Source organism: Myripristis murdjan, chromosome 7, assembly GCF_902150065.1.
Source record: "Myripristis murdjan chromosome 7, fMyrMur1.1, whole genome shotgun sequence".
In the NCBI taxonomy this organism is placed as follows: Eukaryota; Metazoa; Chordata; class Actinopteri; order Holocentriformes; family Holocentridae; genus Myripristis; species Myripristis murdjan.
This window is the reverse complement of record NC_043986.1, coordinates 562,501-580,450: the sequence shown is the minus strand read 5'-3', so window position 1 is coordinate 580,450 and position 17,950 is coordinate 562,501. Positions and strand designations below refer to the sequence as shown.

Here is a 17,950-nt window from a genome sequence, read left to right as displayed (position 1 = left end):
AAATGAAACCCGCATCAATCAATCAATCAAACTAATTGGATTTGTCAGTCAGTCTCTGCTGAAGGCAGCGTCTGCGCCGCTCAGCTCAGGAGGATTTTTATCACTGAAGGTTTCCAGATCAAAGACTCAGAGGTTTTTCTTGTCAAAGATGCACATTAAAGGAAGCTGGGAGTCTGTTTGATAAGCTGTCTCTTGAATTCACTGTCAGACATGACAAGGACTGTCATGTCAACTTCATTCAAGGCAATTAAATGACAGTGACTGTCTGACCAGCAGGTCCTGGACCTCCAGTTTGGGAACCAGTGGAACATGAATCCAGTTAATCCAGTGAGTCCGTCTGGACATAAATCAGAGTCAGGCTCAGGCTGACGGGGCAGCCATCTCTGGGTAAAACATCAGATCCGGAGCCCAAACAGACTAAGATCAGCTCACGATCCAGCAGATCTTTCATTTCTGAAAGGCAAACTTCCTGGCTGATCATCACAGCTTCAGCTCACAGGTGACTGATTTACCTCCAGACTCACTTCCTGCCACCTGGAGGTGCCGGCAGGACGTTTGACTTGACTCATGATAATGTACCTTTTATAATACAGGAATACTAACAACACTGCTGAACTTTCTGAGGGTTAATAAAATCACATGTTCTTTCATTCAATATAAAAGGCCCCCAGCGCTGGCGGCCATGTTGGAGATCCTCAGCTTCAGTTTCCAGACGTCAGTAAACACACCTGGTCTGTTTCTGATCAGTCTGACTGTGTTTAGATGATGTCAGCGTGTTAGCTAGCTAACCACAACTGTCTTCTTAACACATGATTAACATGCTAGCTGAGGCAAGCTGATGCTAGCCACTAGCGTTAGCATGTTAACAGTAGCCTGATTACTTCCTGTTGACATCATATGGTATTTCCTGCAGGTGTCATCTTCTGACTTGTAAACAGTGTTCATGTCAACATGACACTGCTAACTGCAGCCAGGAAGCTGATGTTTCTGATGTTAAAGCTCTGATCTGAGCTCTGCCTGGTAGAAACCAAACATATCTGTCAAATTAAAGATTGAACAGTTCATCGTTTTTGTTTTGATATAAACGTGATGAATTGTCATGTTAGCTTCCTTTACCTCGCAGCTGACTGAACACTAACAGGTCAAACCGACGGGAAGCGAACGCAGCATCAACACACCTGAGCACAGCCACGCCCACCTGCTAGCGTTAGCATGTTAGCAGGAGCAGGGTTAGCCTGCTGGCTAGTTAGCGAGCTAACAGCGTGTTCAGGTTAGCTGAGCCTGAAGACGAGACGTTTACTGAGTCACAGCAACTAACCTACCTGATCACCTGTTCACACACACACACACACACACACACACACACACACACACACACACACACAAGCTGCTCCTGCTGTGTTTACACTGTGTGGGCTGGCAGACAGTCGGCTGCAGCAGGTTGGTGATGAAACTGTAAATCCTGTATTTTCCTCAGTTTGCTTTGGACCTGAATGATCTGACTCATTGATCAGGTCAGGCTCTCTGATCAGGATCATTGATCAGGTCAGGCTCTCTGATCAGAAACGACACCAGCAGAGAGTCTGAGAAATGCATAGAAGACGAATATCAAAATGCCCTTAGAGAGACCAGGCGGGGGGGGGTGGGGGGTGGGTAAAGGGCAATGTAGTGTGTGTGTGTGTGTGTGTGTGTTTGTGTGTGTGTGTGTGTGTGTGTGTGTGTGTGTTTGTGCGTGTGCTGTAACCTCTGAGGATTTTCATGTACACAGACAGACAGACAGACAGACAGACAGACAGTGTAAAACGGGGTTGACAGCATCACAGTTTGATGCAATGGAGTGATGAAGTCTGCAGTGTGTGTGTGTGTGTGTGTGTGTGTGTGTGTGTGTGTGTGAAATAACACCGGAGGCGTTTGCTACAGTAAATCTATGGCGCCTCAGGTGGGACATCTTTCAAGCATGGCTAGCTCTTATGGTTGGTGTGTGTGTGTGTGTGTGTGTGTGTGTGTGTGTGTGTGTGTGTGTGTGAGGCTGCATTCTGACACGTAAAACCCAAATCGTTCCAGTCCTTCAGTTTGTAACGAGTCATTTTCATTATTATTATGAGCAGCACATTTCCAAATCGACTGAAGGATTTTTTTTTTTTTTTGCGAGCGGCCAAATTCAGATTTTTCCCTCGTCAGCTGACAGGAAGTGGTTTGTGTCCGACTGCAACCTCGGCATCAGAGTGGAGGAAATGAGGCACTTCGTTATGATCCAGAGCTGTTCGGTCCATCGGCCATTTTGGCTCCACAGTCCCGCCCTCGTGGCCGTCGCTATAGTAGCGGGCACCGCGTCGGCCATGTTTACCGCGGTGACATAATGGAGTACGCTGTTCGCTATTTACAGCCAATGGGAGCACAGCGGAACCCAGACCGACCGCTCTGAGTTTCAAATCGTTTTTCCGAGCAAGCAAGCAAATCAAATCACATCGTTATTTAATCTCATAGTTTCATTTCCCCTATACATATTCTGATTACAAAAATAACAATAAAATCATCCAAATGTTTTCATGCTGAGATTACATTACATAAAGAAACAGGAGGATCGTACACACTGAATGCTGAGCCTCCAGCAGGTGGCGCTGCAGGAGGTCGGACTGAACGGTTTGATGCTCTCGTTTCATTGCATAATCTGTTTTTTAAAAAGTTATAATGGAGGAAATGATGCTGGTGATGCTGGTGGTGATGATGATGACGATGATGATGATGACGATGATGATGATGACGATGATGATGATGACGATGATGATGATGATGATGATGATGATGACTCTGCTGTCTGAGCAGATCAGACCAAAACCTGCAGAGATTTAAGTTGAACTACATCCAGAGACACAGCCTGCAGGTCAGTGTTGTGTCCAGCGGGGGCAGCACTGAGCTAAACAGCCTGCAGGTCAGTGTTGTGTCCAGCGGGGGCAGCACTGAGCTAAACAGAGCAGAATCTGTGTGGGTCAGTGGGGCTCAATGCTCTAAACTGATCAGTCCATTTGATCCAGATATTGATCAGTAACTGGACTGTTCCTGTCCATATTTCTGCTGCAGACAGGATTATAAACTGAGATTATAATCCATGGCTGTAAAATGCTGTGAGTTTGAGCAGATTAGCACTGGCATTGAGGCTCTGTGCTGCTGACTGGCTGCAGCCTCTGCAGCGCCCCCTGCAGGCGGAGCTGACGCTCTGCTCAGCCTCTGCGGCGCCCCCTGCAGGCAGAGCTGGCGCTCTCAGGCTCCGTGGCGCCCCCTGCAGGCGGACACATCTCTGGTTTGGACTGTTCAAACACAGACATGATGGGAGGATGTACTGAAGGATGATGGGTAAAATCAGAGCGTGTGATTGGACGGTGTGAAGTGGGCGGTTCTGTGTGCAGCGGGGCTGTTGTGTCATTGGCTAATCTGGGTTTGAGGACGGGCCAATCAAAGACGGAGGCTTCTAATCCCGCCTCCTCTGGGTCAGCCAGTCAGAGGAAGGATCCTCCTCGTGATCAAAAGCGGAGATGTCCACACAGAGGGGCGGGTCTTCCAGTTCAGTGGGCCAATCAGAGAAGGCAGAGCCCTTGTAGCCAAACCAAAAATAAAAAACAGCCGAGAGAATTCTTGCTCTTAGCCAATCAGAGAGAGAGCCCTCCCGCCAAGTCCCTCCCCTTGAGCCGACTACCAATCAGAACCTGTGTGAGTCTCTGGGGGCTGGGCTTCAGCCAGGGGCCGGGCACGTCCCCGTATCGCCATGACGACTCAGATCTCCTCCAATCAGAGTCCTCCCTCCAGTCGGAGCCCGCCTCCCCGGTCACGATGCTGGCTGCTGATAGGCTGACCTCGGAGAAGCTGGCCACCGATTCGCTGTCGGACGCCTGGCGCTCGTCGGCGTCGTCCAGCGGCATGAGGAAGGAGAACGCAGCTCTCTGATTGGTCGCTGGCGCAGAACTCCCAGAGTGCTTTGTGCGGCGGGTTTCACTTTCTGCTTCCTGCTCCTTCTCCTCTCTCCCCTCCCGCTCCTCCCTTCTGTCTACCTCGCTCGCCCTCCCTCTCCTCCTCCTCCTGTCGCTCCTCCTCTCCTTCCTCCCAGCTGGCTCCACCTCCCCCTCCTTCCTCGCCCCTGACCCCTCCCCCTCCCCCTCCTCCTGCAGGTGTCGCTCCCAGTTGCGTGCAGCGTTCCTGGGTAAGCTCCTGCTCCTCCTCTCCTGCTCCCTCTGCTCCTCCTGGTTCTCCAGGCTCTCCCTGGCTGTCTGGCTCCTCCATGCCTGACCTCCTCTGCTCCTCCTCCCCCCTTGATGCGTCCTCTCCTCCTCCTCCTCCTGCTCCTCCTCTTCCTGCTCTCGCCTCCTTCTCTCCTCCTCCAGCGCCTCCTCCTCCACCAGGTCCAGGTCCAGATCAGGAGTCCCTCTCCCTCCTCTTCCTCCTTTTTGTTGTTTGGTTTCTCCTCCGGCGTTCCTCTGCCTGCCTCCCCCGCTCCTCCTCTCTCCTCCTCCTGCTCCTCCTGTGTGCCTGTTGAGGGAGGCGGTTGTCTTGGTTACTGGATCCACACCCTGCTCCTCTGTGTTTGGGGAGGAGGAGGGGGAGAGGGCGCCCTCTTCAGGGCCTGAAACAGAAACAAACAGGAAGTCACTTTGTGTTGAGCCTCATCCCTTCACATTAAAAGGCCTTGTCAGATTTAATGTCTGAGCATGAAGCAGCAGGATGATCATGTTTCCACAGTTTGACCCATGTCATCATGTCATCATGTTAACATGTCATCATGTCATCATGTCATCATGTCATCATGTTAACATGTTAACATGATGACATGTCATTAACATGTCATCATGTCATCATGTTAACATGTTAACATGTTAATATGATGACATGTTAACAGTTTAACATGTCATCATGTCATCATGTCAACATGTCATCATGTTAACATGATGACATGTTAAACTGTTAACATGATGACATGATGACATGATGACATGGGTCAAACTGACCCTCACTGGACAGGAGGGTTAAAGTGGCAGTTCCAGTGTCTGACCCGTCAGCGCCCCCTGTGGTGAGAGTGAGTGCTGCACTGTGACTGCTCCTCCCCAGAATGAAGAAGTCAGATATTAAAAAGACACTGATCGGGTCACCTTACTGACCTGTTTCCCCCAGGTGGCCCTCCTGAGGCCAGGCCCTCCTGAGGCCCGGGGCCCCCAGGTGGCCCTCCTGAGGCCCCAGGCCCCCAGGTGGCCCTCCTGAGGCCCGGGGCCCCCAGGTGGCCCTCCTGAGGCCTCCACAGGAAGTGACTCTGATATGAACTGATATTTTGGTTTGTGCTCATTATGGAATTGTCCAGGTGTCAAATCAGTTCAAACATCATGTGCAAATAATCAATAATCAATAATTGCTGCTACTGATTTGAACCATCTGACACCTGAGACAGTTCAGTGGATTTCTTTAAATAAGATGCAGGGATATAAAAGGTGATGAGCAAACTAGCAAAAAAATACCATGAGTAAATAACATAATTTTAAAAATGGCCAAAAAGAAAGAAAAAAACAAAAAAGATAATCACCGGAAAGCTATCAAAACAAATGCTAAATAAATAAATAAATAAATAAATAAATAACTTAAACAAAAAATAAATTAATTAAATTAAAAAAAAAAAAATAGCAAAAATGTAGCCTGAAAACTAATGCAGTTTTAAACAACAGGAAACTGCATTTATACTTATTGAAAATCTACATTTACAGGTCAGATGAGTGATGCTGGATCAGACTGAGCACAGCACAGAAACTGGTACCTCATTTTGCTGAGGACCCCTGCAGGACCGTCAGGGGCCCCAGAGGGTCCCCGGACCACACCTTGGAAACCACTGGTTAGTAATTAATTATATGTAACAATGATGATGGAAATGTAAACAGATAAATGGACTCTGCTGTTCTGTGATGTCGCTTCCTGTTAGTTTGTGATCATGGGGTCAGAGGTCAGAGGTCGTCCTGCAGCTGGAGGGTTGCAGGTTTGATTCCCGTCTTTCAGCAGGTGTATGTCCTGTGTGTGTGTGTGTGTGTGTGTGTGTGTGTGTGTGGGTGTGTGTGTGTGGGTGTGTGTGTGTGTGCTGCAGAACAATGCTGAGCTGTTGGCTGCACTTTAATCTGTTTTTCAGCAGCCTCTAATCTGCAGCTCCGAGACTGAAACGCTGTGTTCTGCCAGCAGAACGCAGAACAAGACGCCGTCTGAACACACACACACACACACACACACACACACACACACACACACACACACACAGCCTCCCTTCTGTCTCTGAAATAAAACTATACCTCTGTTATGTAACTGTAGTGATTTAGTTTCAGCACGTCAGTCACATCAGCCTGAGCTCAGATCAGCTCCGAGACGCTTTTCTCTCCAAGTTCCTCATGAAAACGTTTGTTTGTCCTTTAACATCCTCCTCCACTCCATCCACTGATCAATAACTCTGTGATATTCAGAGATTTACAAGCTGATGATCAGATCTGCTGCAAGCTGAAGGCAGCAGAGAAACTCTGCTCTCCTCTCTCTGCTACGACACGCAGCAGCTAGCTCGCTAACATCAGCCTACGACACGCAGCAGCTAGCTCGCTAACATCAGCCTACAACACTTATAACACGCAGCAGCTAGCTCGCTAACATTAGCCTACAACACTTACAACACGCAGCAGCTAGCTCGCTAACATTAGCCTACAACACTTACAACACGCAGCAGCTAGCTCGCTAACATTAGCCTACAACACTTACAACACGCAGCAGCTAGCTCGCTAACATTAGCCTACAACACTTACAACACGCAGCAGCTAGCTCGCTAACATCAGCCTACGACACGCAGCAGCTAGCTCGCTAACATCAGCCTACAACACTTATAACACACAGCAGCTAGCTCGCTGACATTAGCCTACAACACGCAGCAGCTAGCTCGCTGACATCAGCCTACGACACGCAGCAGCTAGCTCGCTGACATCAGCCTACGACACGCAGCAGCTAGCTCGCTGACATCAGCCTACGACACGCAGCAGCTAGCTCGCTGACATCAGCCTACGACACGCAGCAGCTAGCTCGCTGACATCAGCCTACGACACGCAGCAGCTAGCTCGCTGACATCAGCCTACGACACGCAGCAGCTAGCTCGCTGACATCAGCCTACGACACGCAGCAGCTAGCTCGCTAACATCAGCCTACGACACGCAGCAGCTAGCTCGCTAACATCAGCCTACGACACGCAGCAGCTAGCTCGCTAACATTAGCCTACAACACGCAACAGCTAGCTCACTAACATCAGCCTACGACACGCAGCAGCTAGCTCGCTAACATTAGCCTACAACACGCAGCAGCTAGCTCGCTAACATTAGCCTACAACACGCAGCAGCTAGCTCGCTAACATCACAGCAGCTAGCTCGCTAACATCACAGCAGCTAGCTCGCTAACATCACAGCAGCTAGCTCGCTAACATTAGCCTGGGTTTTTGAAGCCACTGGACACACTGATGCAGGTCAGGTACTGATCAATACAGTCAATCAATACAGATCAAGATAGGAAGTCACATGACAGGTGTGATGTCAACAGGAAGTCACATGACAGGTGTGATGTCAACAGGAAGTCACATGACAGGTGTGGTGATGGAGGGATGACGTCACAGTGAAAGAACAGAAGTGGCTGCAGGACTAACAGGGAGCGTTACCAACCGCGTGTTTTCTGTCCGTCCAATCACGTAGAAGCAGGGCTCACCCTGCTTGGAGTTGGTCATACAGAGAGACAGGCTGGACAGCTCCACTGAGGAAGAGGAGGAGAGGTAGAGGAAGAGGAGGACAGGAAGAGGAGGAAAGGAAGAGGAAGAGGAGGAGAGGAAGAGGAGGAAAGGAAGAGGAAGAGAGGAAGAGGAGGAAAGGGAAGGTCGAGAGACAAAAGTAAAGTCAGAGAGCAGGACAGAGAAATCAGGAGGGCCGCGGCGCTCTGATTGGCCGGCTGAGCGGCGACAGGTGAGGAGGCTTCCTGCTGACATCACAACAGGTGTGTGAGCTTCCTCAGGCTGAGAGCAGCAGAACCAGGTCACATGACCCGAGCAGCAGAACCAGGTCACATGACCCGAGCAGCGGAACCAGGTCACATGACCCGAGCAGCGGAACCAGGTCACATGACCCGAGCAGCGGAACCAGGTCACATGACCCGAGCAGCAGAACCAGGTCACATGACCTGAGCAGCAGAACCAGGTCACATGACCTGAGCAGCAGAACCAGGTCACATGACCCGAGCAGCAGAACCAGGTCACATGACCCGAGCAGCAGAACCAGGTCACATGACCCGAGCAGCAGAACCAGGTCACATGACGTGAGTCTGTCGTCACTGAGATGATTAAACATCATGAAAGCCTCACAGAGCGGCAGCCTCTCGCAGCAGCTCCACAGACGCTGCAGCGCCTCTGACTCTGAGAAAAATATCAATTATCAAGATTCATAAACCGAAAAATCCCGGGGCTTTTTATGGCATCACTGCTGAACATGTAGCACACGGGAAAACAAATCTTCCTATTGGTCGAATGATCAGTGACGTGGCGTGACGAGGCGTGGCCGTCTGAGGCTGTTATCTTGTTGATAATTTGTGTCAAAATAAATAATGATAAAAAATAATGAATAATTATTAGATATTTATAATGATTGTTTATGGAGAGAAGTGACAACACACGTTCATGTTCATACAGTTTTCAAACCCGCCGCAGGTCAGCTGAGACGGAACTGACAACAAAACAAAGTATATCATTTGATGGTTGAGTCTACGTGGCTCTCACCACCAGGTGCCATCACAGGAAGTGGATTTTGTTGCTTCAGTTGAAAAGTGTTTTTTTTTTTTTTTAGTTACTCATTATTACTCATTAGTTACTCAATAGTAACTCATTTCCTCATGTTGCTGTAGCTGAGTATTTTTTGTGTACTTGCACTTTGAGTATTTTTTTTAAAGTCAGTAATTTGACTTTCAGTCCATTTCTGCCTGAGTTTTGTCTTCACTGCTTTTTAAATCAGATCCATTACAGAGAACAGATGATCAGCCTTTCACAATAAAAGCTCAGTCAGTGAAGATGAGAAGAGGAACCTGCTTCTACTTTGTTGCTTCTACTTTTTGTCATTTTCCAAATTTCACAATAAAAGCTGCACCATCAAAAACTGCAGTGAGGACCATTTAGACTCAACTGGCAAAAATGTGGAATAAGTGTGGGCGATGAGAACCATGTGGACTCAACTATCACATGACATGTTAATTTGACATTTTGTCAGTTGAGTCTGCATGGTCCTCACTTCAGTTTTAGTGTAATGCCCCTACTTCTACTGCAGTCACATACCAGCAGAGGAACAGTACTTCTACTTGTACTGCAGTCAGACAGCAGTAGAGTAGCAGTAGCAGGGTGCAGTACTCTGGTATAAATACTGCTCACTGTGGCTGACGGTGTTTTCTGCTCCTGTTGTCTGTCGAGTGGAAAAGGAGGTAAAGTCTGCGACACGATCAGCTGTCATGACGTCAGAAAACACAAAACCAGACAGAATGCTCCTTTAAACGGACAGGTCGTCTTTGTCCCGTTGTGAATAAACGGGAAGACGGCAGAGAGAAGCAGGAAACATCAGCTGGTCTCTCACGAAACAGCCAATCGTGTGCGAGGACGACTGCTTGCTCCGCCTCCCGCTGCTGCTGTGAACGTGCTGAGGTTTTTTTTTACTTCTGTATTTATTGTTGTAATAGTTTTGATTAATGCACATATTTTTACATAATGCATATAATATACTGTTTTTTTTTTGGTTTTTTTTTTACAAATTTCTAATGCTAATTCTAATGTTTTAATTTTTTTCTATTTCTACTTTCTTTTTCTGTTTCTTATAATTGAATTCTTCTCTTAAGAATTTGAGCAGCTGCAGCTGACCCAACTTCCCCTCAGGGATCAAAGCGTTTCTGACTCTGATTCTGACGTTTTGTGCTGAAGGATTTTTAAATTTGATGATTTACATGTCAGAATATTAAAAATAATCAGCAGCTTCCAGTGTTTCCTCGAGAAGTTTCCTCTCGGCAGGAAGCAGCAGTGAGAGCCTCTTCACACCGAATCTGATGTGAGTTCAGATTAAAGTGCCTCACATCAACACATCAGAGCCAGGATCAGTCTCAATAGAGCCAAAACATAATGTAATAGACATTTTAAACTTTAAAATGTTGCAAAGTGCTGCACATGCACAAAGAGCGGATGAAAATACCCAAAGCCTGTCATAAATGTGCAGTCATAATAAAACAGAGGTCTGTTTTTCTTACATAGCGACACGTGCTGCCATAAATGACATCAGCTAACTGATGTTTTTAATGCCATGTCACTGTAATGTCACTGTTTTACATTTGCTTTGGTCAAAGGCACATTTCCTGCAGTAAAGTTGTATTGTAATAAAAAGTCCAACAGAATAAAAACTGAAATTAAAATCAGTTAAAAGCGAGTGAACTTTTATTCTGAAGATGCAGCGGGTGGGAACCGTGTGAAGCTGGAGAACAGAAAGTAAAGTCTGATTTGATATTTGGGTTTTATTTTGGAGGAGGAGGTTTGGCTGGTGAACGCTGCTCAGACCTTAACCAATCAAACAGTCCGGTTCTGCTGCCAGCCCGTTTGAGACGAGACAGAGGCACGACCTTAACAACAGTACAGTGTGTGTGTGTGTGTGTGTGTGTGTGTGTGTGTCTCACCGTAGTCGGGAACGTATCCGTTTCCCTTCTTGAGGACGAGGTGGATGCGATGTCCTCCCCTCCTGATCTGCTCCACCGCCTGGCTGTGAGTCATCCCTGCCGTGCTGTCGCCGTTTATCTCCACCAGCTGGTCAGACACCTGAACGCAACACGCAGTACTACACATCAGCTGGGGGGAAAACACTGACACAGCACAGGATCACGATATCCTGTGTGTCAATATAATATCAATACATGCATCGATATCGTATCGGCAAGACTCGGAGCGGTTTTCCTGCCGGAGTCGCTCAGTCTGCGCTCAGACTGACAAAGTTTTCCTCTGGAGGCAGAATCTGACTCTTTCAATCTTGCTTTGGTCTTTTTTTTTTTTGTTGTTTGTTTTTTGGTCATAATTTGGACAGAGCACCATCGCACACCGCGGCTCTGATCCAAACTAAAGGAGGAAACGATCTGCTCCTCCTCCTGGGCTGATGTTTCACAATAAAACTCCTGTAGTTTTGAGTTAAGTGGTGACGTTTGCTCAGCGGCACTAAGCCTGCCGGCGTCGTCCTCACCGCGTTCAGTAAAGTTTACAGAGAACGAAATGAGAAGAAAACAACTTTGTGTGTTCATCCACCTGGGGACGTCTTCTGGACTGTGAAGGTTTTGGCGTGTGTGTGTGTGTGTGTGTGTGTGTGTGTGTGTGTGTGTGTGTGTGCTGACCTGGATCTTGTGGCTGCGCTGGGCCGGCCCCCCCTCCATCAGTCCCAGGACGTACAGACCCATGTTGTACTCGCTGCCGCCCCGCAGGGAGAAGCCGAAACCAGTCGGCCCTCGCTCCAGATCCACACTGTAGAACCTGGACTCGCCCTGAGAGAGAGAGAGAGAGAGAGAGAGAGAGAGAGAGAGAGAGAGGAGAGAGAGAGAGAGAGAGAGAGAGAGAGACAGGAGAGAGAGAGAGAGAGAGAGAGAGAGAGAGAGAGAGAGAGAGAGAGACAGAGAGAGAGAGAGAGATGTTGTAATGTTTGTTATTTAAATCCTTTCACTCAACATCATATCAATACAACATAATGTGATAATGTGACTGTTACTAATAAAACTGTAACTCATGTTATTTAATAAAAACAAAAAAAATATTTGTTAGGGATGTTATAGCACTGATGATAACAATAATCAATATTTTTATTTTTACTTCAGTCAGTGTAGTTCTAGTAGTCTTCTTACTGCTCATAATAATAGTACTCGGTAGAATTTACTCAAATAAACAGTACTCCCACTAGTACTGCACTCAGCAACAGTGATTATAATCATGAAATGGAAAAAAGATAAATTAATGAGAATTTTAGTGCCTTGTTTAATTTTTTTAAATCAGTGTTTCTGCTAAAAACATCAGCAGCAGCAGTGACGTCTGCAGTGACGGTTTGGCTGTTTGGTTTAAACGTTCAGCTGAAAAGTACAAGGGGAGTCAGTGACCTTTGACCTTCCTCTGGATGCTTTCATCAACCTGCCATCAGTTTCCAAATCTGCTGCTTCTGGCAGAGCCGACGAGTCTGAAGCACAAAGAGAGAAGAAAACGCTTTTATTTCATAACCAGCTAGTACAACCCTGTAGTATGGTACTGAACCACAGCACAGTACAGTACTACAGTACCACAGGCCAATGTGGTACTGTGGTACTGTAGTACTGAACCACAGCACAGTACAGTACTACAGTACCACAGGCCGATGTGGTACTGTGGTACTGCAGTACTGAACCACAGCACAGTACAGTACTACAGTACTACAGGCCGATGTAATGTCACGAGATGTAACATCATGTAATGTAACGTAACACGACATAACGCAATGTAACATCATGTAACATTCTGTAATGTAATGTCATGACATATAAGGCAACATGTGATGTCATGTGATGTCATGTGATGTCATGCAGAGTGGTGTAACTTGATGTAACATCATGAAACAAAATGTTCAGTTTGAAGTGCTGAGATTAAAACATCAAGTTCAAATAATCAATAATCAATAATCCCTGCTGCAGATTGTTGTCTGGTGGATTAATCCTTTGAGAAAAAGGTGACGAGCAAACTCGCAAAGCATTACTGGAACCGAAAAAAAACATTAGCAAAAATTTGTTGAACAAAAAGCAGCAAAAAAAAAAAAAATTCTAGAAAGTAAATAAAAATAAAAATGTGAAAACATTCGGATGCCCTCAAAACGCTCTGCTGTTGCCATGACAACCGAGGGAGCGATGGGTCAAAGTTAGCGACCATCGCAGCAACAGCATGAAGTTCAGACCAACTGACCAAACAAACAAACAAACAAACAAACAAACAAACAAACACATCATCTGCATCATCACACACTGGTTGCAGCCTGCAGGTCGTGTGTGTGTGTGTGTGTGTGTGTGTGTGTGTGTGTGTGTGTGTGTGTGTGTGTGTGTGTGTGTGTGTGTCGTACTGTGTCGGGGCACGATGCTGAGCCGCAGGGTGTTGCCCGCCCTCCTCAGGATCTGGGCGAGGTCTCGGTGCTGCAGGGCGACGACCGGCCGGCCCTCCACCGCCTCCAGCTGGTCGCCCGGCTGAATCTGGCCGCTGCGCGCCGCCGGGCTGCCACGCCGCACCGTCACGAAGCGGTGAGACAGCACAGAGGAGGCTGAGAGACAGACAGACACAGAGAGAGACAGACAGAGAGGTTAGGGTCCCCGTCTCTCCGTTCGATGGCGGCTGTTCCTCAGCAGCTCGTCCCACATCAGATTTTAATGTTGTGGTCAAACTCTTGTAGTCACGTGGAATCACAGCTCTGCAGACCAGCCGCTCTCCAACCTTTTCAATAAAGTTCCCCTCTGAAAACCTCCCAGTCCAGCTGGTCCTGACCAGTTGAGCCTCCTGTGGTCAGAGGGTCAGTCCAGTTGGTCCTGACCAGTTGAGCCTCCTGTGGTCAGAGGGTCAGTCCAGTTGGTCCTGACCAGTTGAGCCTCCTGTGGTCAGAGGGTCAGTCCAGTTGGTCCTGACCAGTTGAGCCTCCTGTGGTCAGAGGGTCAGTCCAGTTGGTCCTGACCAGTTGAGCCTCCTGTGGTCAGAGGGTCAGTCCAGCTCCATCAGTGTGAACCAACAACCTGATGCTGAGCAGATTCTCTTGTTTGTGTTTCTGCTTCTTCTTCTTCTCTTCTTCCTCCTTGTTTCCAGCTTCAACCACTGATCCACTTTCTGGATTTGTTTGGTCTCGTCTTCCCGCTCAGAGTGAACAAACGTCCTCGCTCCACGACCACGGCAGCAGATTGAAACCACACACACACACATCTGACACCTTCAGGGACCCAGAGGGAGAACTGAGGAGAACATGGGATTTATCAAACTCACATTTACAGTTTTATTGAACTTATTATAGCGTAGGCTGATGATTTTAGGAACTCATATTTTTGTAAATAAACATTTTTAAAAAATCTCACATTCTACCTGCAGTACTCCAAAGTACCCCTAGGGGAACGTGGACCCCCATTTGAGAACCTCTACTGCAGGACACTAGAACCCGTCTGTCCACCCACAGTGTGGATATGAAAAACACCCGTGTGATTTTTGCTTGATATTCGGTGTTTTGACAGACGTCACGCCCTCGTCACAGGATGAGCTGGTGACGGAGGTGAGACAGGGTTAGGGTTAACCCTGCCTGTGACGGACAGAAACAGGCGGAGCGAGGAGGTGAGACAGGGTTAGGGTTAACCCTGCCTGTGACGGACAGAAACAGGCGGAGCGAGGAGGTGAGACAGGTATTACAGCTGTCTGCTTCACTCTTTATGTCTTCTCTTCAGGATCTCATCTGTGCTGTCTGTCCTGTTGTCGTCCACGGCCACCGAGAGGAAGCTGCCACAACAAACCGACGGACGGACGGACAGATGGATGGATGGACGGACAGACAAATGGACGGATGGACAGATGGACGGAGAGACGGACAGACGGATGGACGGACGGACGGACGGACGGACGGACGGACGGACGGACGGTTGGACGGCAGCTGGACACACAGACCATGTGACCGTGTGGCTGCTGTTCAGGGTTTAATCAGGTTTTTGAAAATATCGTTTTACTTTTGCCAATGCAGCCATTAGACAGAAGATGAAACAGGCTTCAAAGAAGAAAACACACACACACACACACACACACACACACAGAAACACACACACACACACACACACACACACACACACACACACACACACACACACACACTTATGCACACTCTATGCACCCACACACACAAAAACTCAGAGCAGCTAATGGCACTTAAAAGAACTAAACTGAGCTGACACCAAACAAACTGCAGTTTAACCAGCTGTCTGTCTGCCTGTCTGTCTGTCTGCCTGTCTGTCTGTCTGCCTAACTGTCTGTCTGTCTGTCTGCCTGTCTGTCTGCCTGCCTGTCTGCCTGCCTGTCTGTCTGCCTGTCAAACTAAAGTAAAGACAAATCCACAGAGAACTGGAACCATGTGATCAACGAGGCCCCGCCCACTCGCTGCTGACCCGCTGTCCGTCAGACGGGGAGGCGGAGCCTGACTGGTTTTCATATCATCAGTCTTTTCAATCAAATGATGATATTGATTATTGATAAACTCTGAATATCAGCACTGATGACCAGTCAGGACTGATAAATATGTATTTATATAACTTCTATTTAAATAAAGTTCTACTGATCACAACTTCTCTGAGTCACTCAGATCAGAGCAGAGGAACTTTCCTTCACCCGGAACCTGCCTTTCTCTCCCTCACGTCACATTTAGTCTTTTTTCCTCTCTCTCTCTCTCTCTCTCTCTCTCTCTCTCTCCCTCTCTCTCTGCTGCAGGTTAATAATTGAGGCTGTTCACTCTGCTTGGATGAGCTAACAGCAGCAGCTCCGGCTGACGGGACGAGCGAGGATGGAGGGAAGACGGAGGAGTGGGAGGAGAGAGAGAGACACTTCAGCTAAATAAACACACGCCTCCGTGTTGGGCGTGGTCACGACGCGTCCCTGAGTACGAACCTGACGGGACCTTTCACAGTCAGGATTTCATGTTTCATTCATGATTTCATGTTTCATTCATGATTTCATGTTTCATTCATGACTTATGGCTACAAGTTAAAAGGGGGCGGAGCAAGAGGCTGGTACACCTGGGAACCTGGGAACCTGTGTACGGGTGCTGCTGTGTTAACCTGCAGCTCAGCTGATTGGACAGTCAGAGAACACCTGACCACATGAAAACATGACATGCACGTCAGTGAGCTTGCTGTTACATTCTGTGTGATAAAACAACAGTCAGTGTGACGCCGTTCATCACCGTTACACTCTGATACACTGTGATACCCTCTGTTACACCCTGTTACACCCTGTCACACCCTGATACACTCTGTCACACTCTGTCACACCCTGATACACTCTGTCACACTCTGTCACACCCTGATACACTCTGTTACACTCTGTCACACCCTGTTACACCCTGATACACTCTGTTACACCCTGTTACACCCTGATACACTCTGTTACACTCTGTCACACCCTGATACACTCGGTCACACCCTGTTACACCCTGATACAACTTGTTACATTGTTTTACACCTTTAACAGCTGCTATAACCTGTCACACACTCATTACGCCCTGTTACAACTTGATGAACTCGTGCACACCCTGTTAGAAGCTATTACACCCTGTTACACCCTGATACACTCTGTTACACCCTGTCACACCCTGATACACTCTGTCACACCCTGATACACTCTGTTACACTCTGTCACACCCTGATACACCCTGATACACTCTGTTACACTCTGTCACACCCTGATACACCCTGATACACCCTGATACAACTTGTTACATTGTTTTACACCTTTAACAGCTGCTATAACCTGTCACACACTCGTTACGCCCTGTTACACCTTGATGAACTCGTGCACACCCTGTTAGAAGCTATTACACCCTGATACACCCTGATACACTCTGTTACACCCTGTCACACCCTGATACACTCTGTCACACCCTGTCACACCCTGATACACTCTGTCACACCCTGATACACCCTGATACACTCTGTCACACCCTGATACACTCTGTCACACCCTGTCACACCCTGTTACACTCTGTCACACCCTGATACACTCATGCCTCAACTCTGAATTTTGAATTTTATTTATACACTCACATATTAATTTATTTCATGTCCTTTGATCACACACAGCGCTGCACTTTTATCTGTCATTGTTTTAATCAGTAGTACTAGTAGTTCTATGTGCTGATGTAGTGCTATGTTTTTTTTTTTGTTTTTTTTTTGTCTTTTGTTTTTTGTGTCTTGTCTCTTGTCTCTTGTCGGGGGGGGGGGGGGGGGGGGGGGGGGGGGGGCTTCTCACTGGCTGCAACCCAAATCTACCTCCGGGTATAAATAAAGTTACCTTACCTTACCTTACACTCTGTCACACCCTGTCACACCCTGTCACACCCTGATACACTCTGTCACACCCTGTCACACCCTGATACACTCTGTCACACCCTGATACACTCTGTCACACCCTGATACACTCTGTCACACCCTGTCACACCCTGATACACTCTGTCACACCCTGATACACTCTGTCACACCCTGATACACTCTGTCACACCCTGTCACACCCTGATACACTCTGTCACACCCTGATACACTCTGTTACACTCTGTCACACCCTGATACACCCTGATACACCCCGATACACCCTGATACACCCTGATACAACTTGTTACATTGTTTTACACCTTTAACAGCTGCTATAACCTGTCACACACTCGTTACGCCCTGTTACACCTTGATGAACTCGTGCACACCCTGTTAGAAGCTATTACACCCTGATACACTCTGTTACACTCTGTCACACCCTGATACACCCCGATACACCCTGATACACCCTGATACAACTTGTTACATTGTTTTACACCTTTAACAGCTGCTATAACCTGTCACACACTCATTACGCCCTGTTACACCTTGATGAACTCGTGCACACCCTGTTAGAAGCTATTACACCCTGATACACTCTGTTACACTCTGTCACACCCTGATACACCCCGATACACCCTGATACACCCTGATACAACTTGTTACATTGTTTTACACCTTTAACAGCTGCTATAACCTGTCACACACTCGTTACGCCCTGTTACACCTTGATGAACTCGTGCACACCCTGTTAGAAGCTATTACACCCTGTTACACCCTGATACACTCTGTTACACCCTGATACACCCTGATA

At 47.7% G+C, this 17,950-nt stretch overlaps 1 protein-coding gene across 1 annotated transcript in view; it reads right to left on the bottom strand.

Moving 5' to 3' along the window:
* Nucleotides 1-3,225: 3,225 nt before the first annotated feature.
* The window catches only part of LOC115362039 (membrane-associated guanylate kinase, WW and PDZ domain-containing protein 3-like), a 42,422-nt gene continuing 27,697 nt past the window's right edge, over nt 3,226-17,950 (bottom strand). The window contains 6 exon segments of the mRNA XM_030055805.1: nt 3,226-4,052; nt 4,392-4,615; nt 10,729-10,867; nt 11,431-11,577; nt 12,181-12,257; nt 13,164-13,358. Of these exon segments, the coding sequence (XP_029911665.1) occupies nt 3,648-4,052; nt 4,392-4,615; nt 10,729-10,867; nt 11,431-11,577; nt 12,181-12,257; nt 13,164-13,358 (1,187 nt within the window). The 3' untranslated portion in view covers nt 3,226-3,647.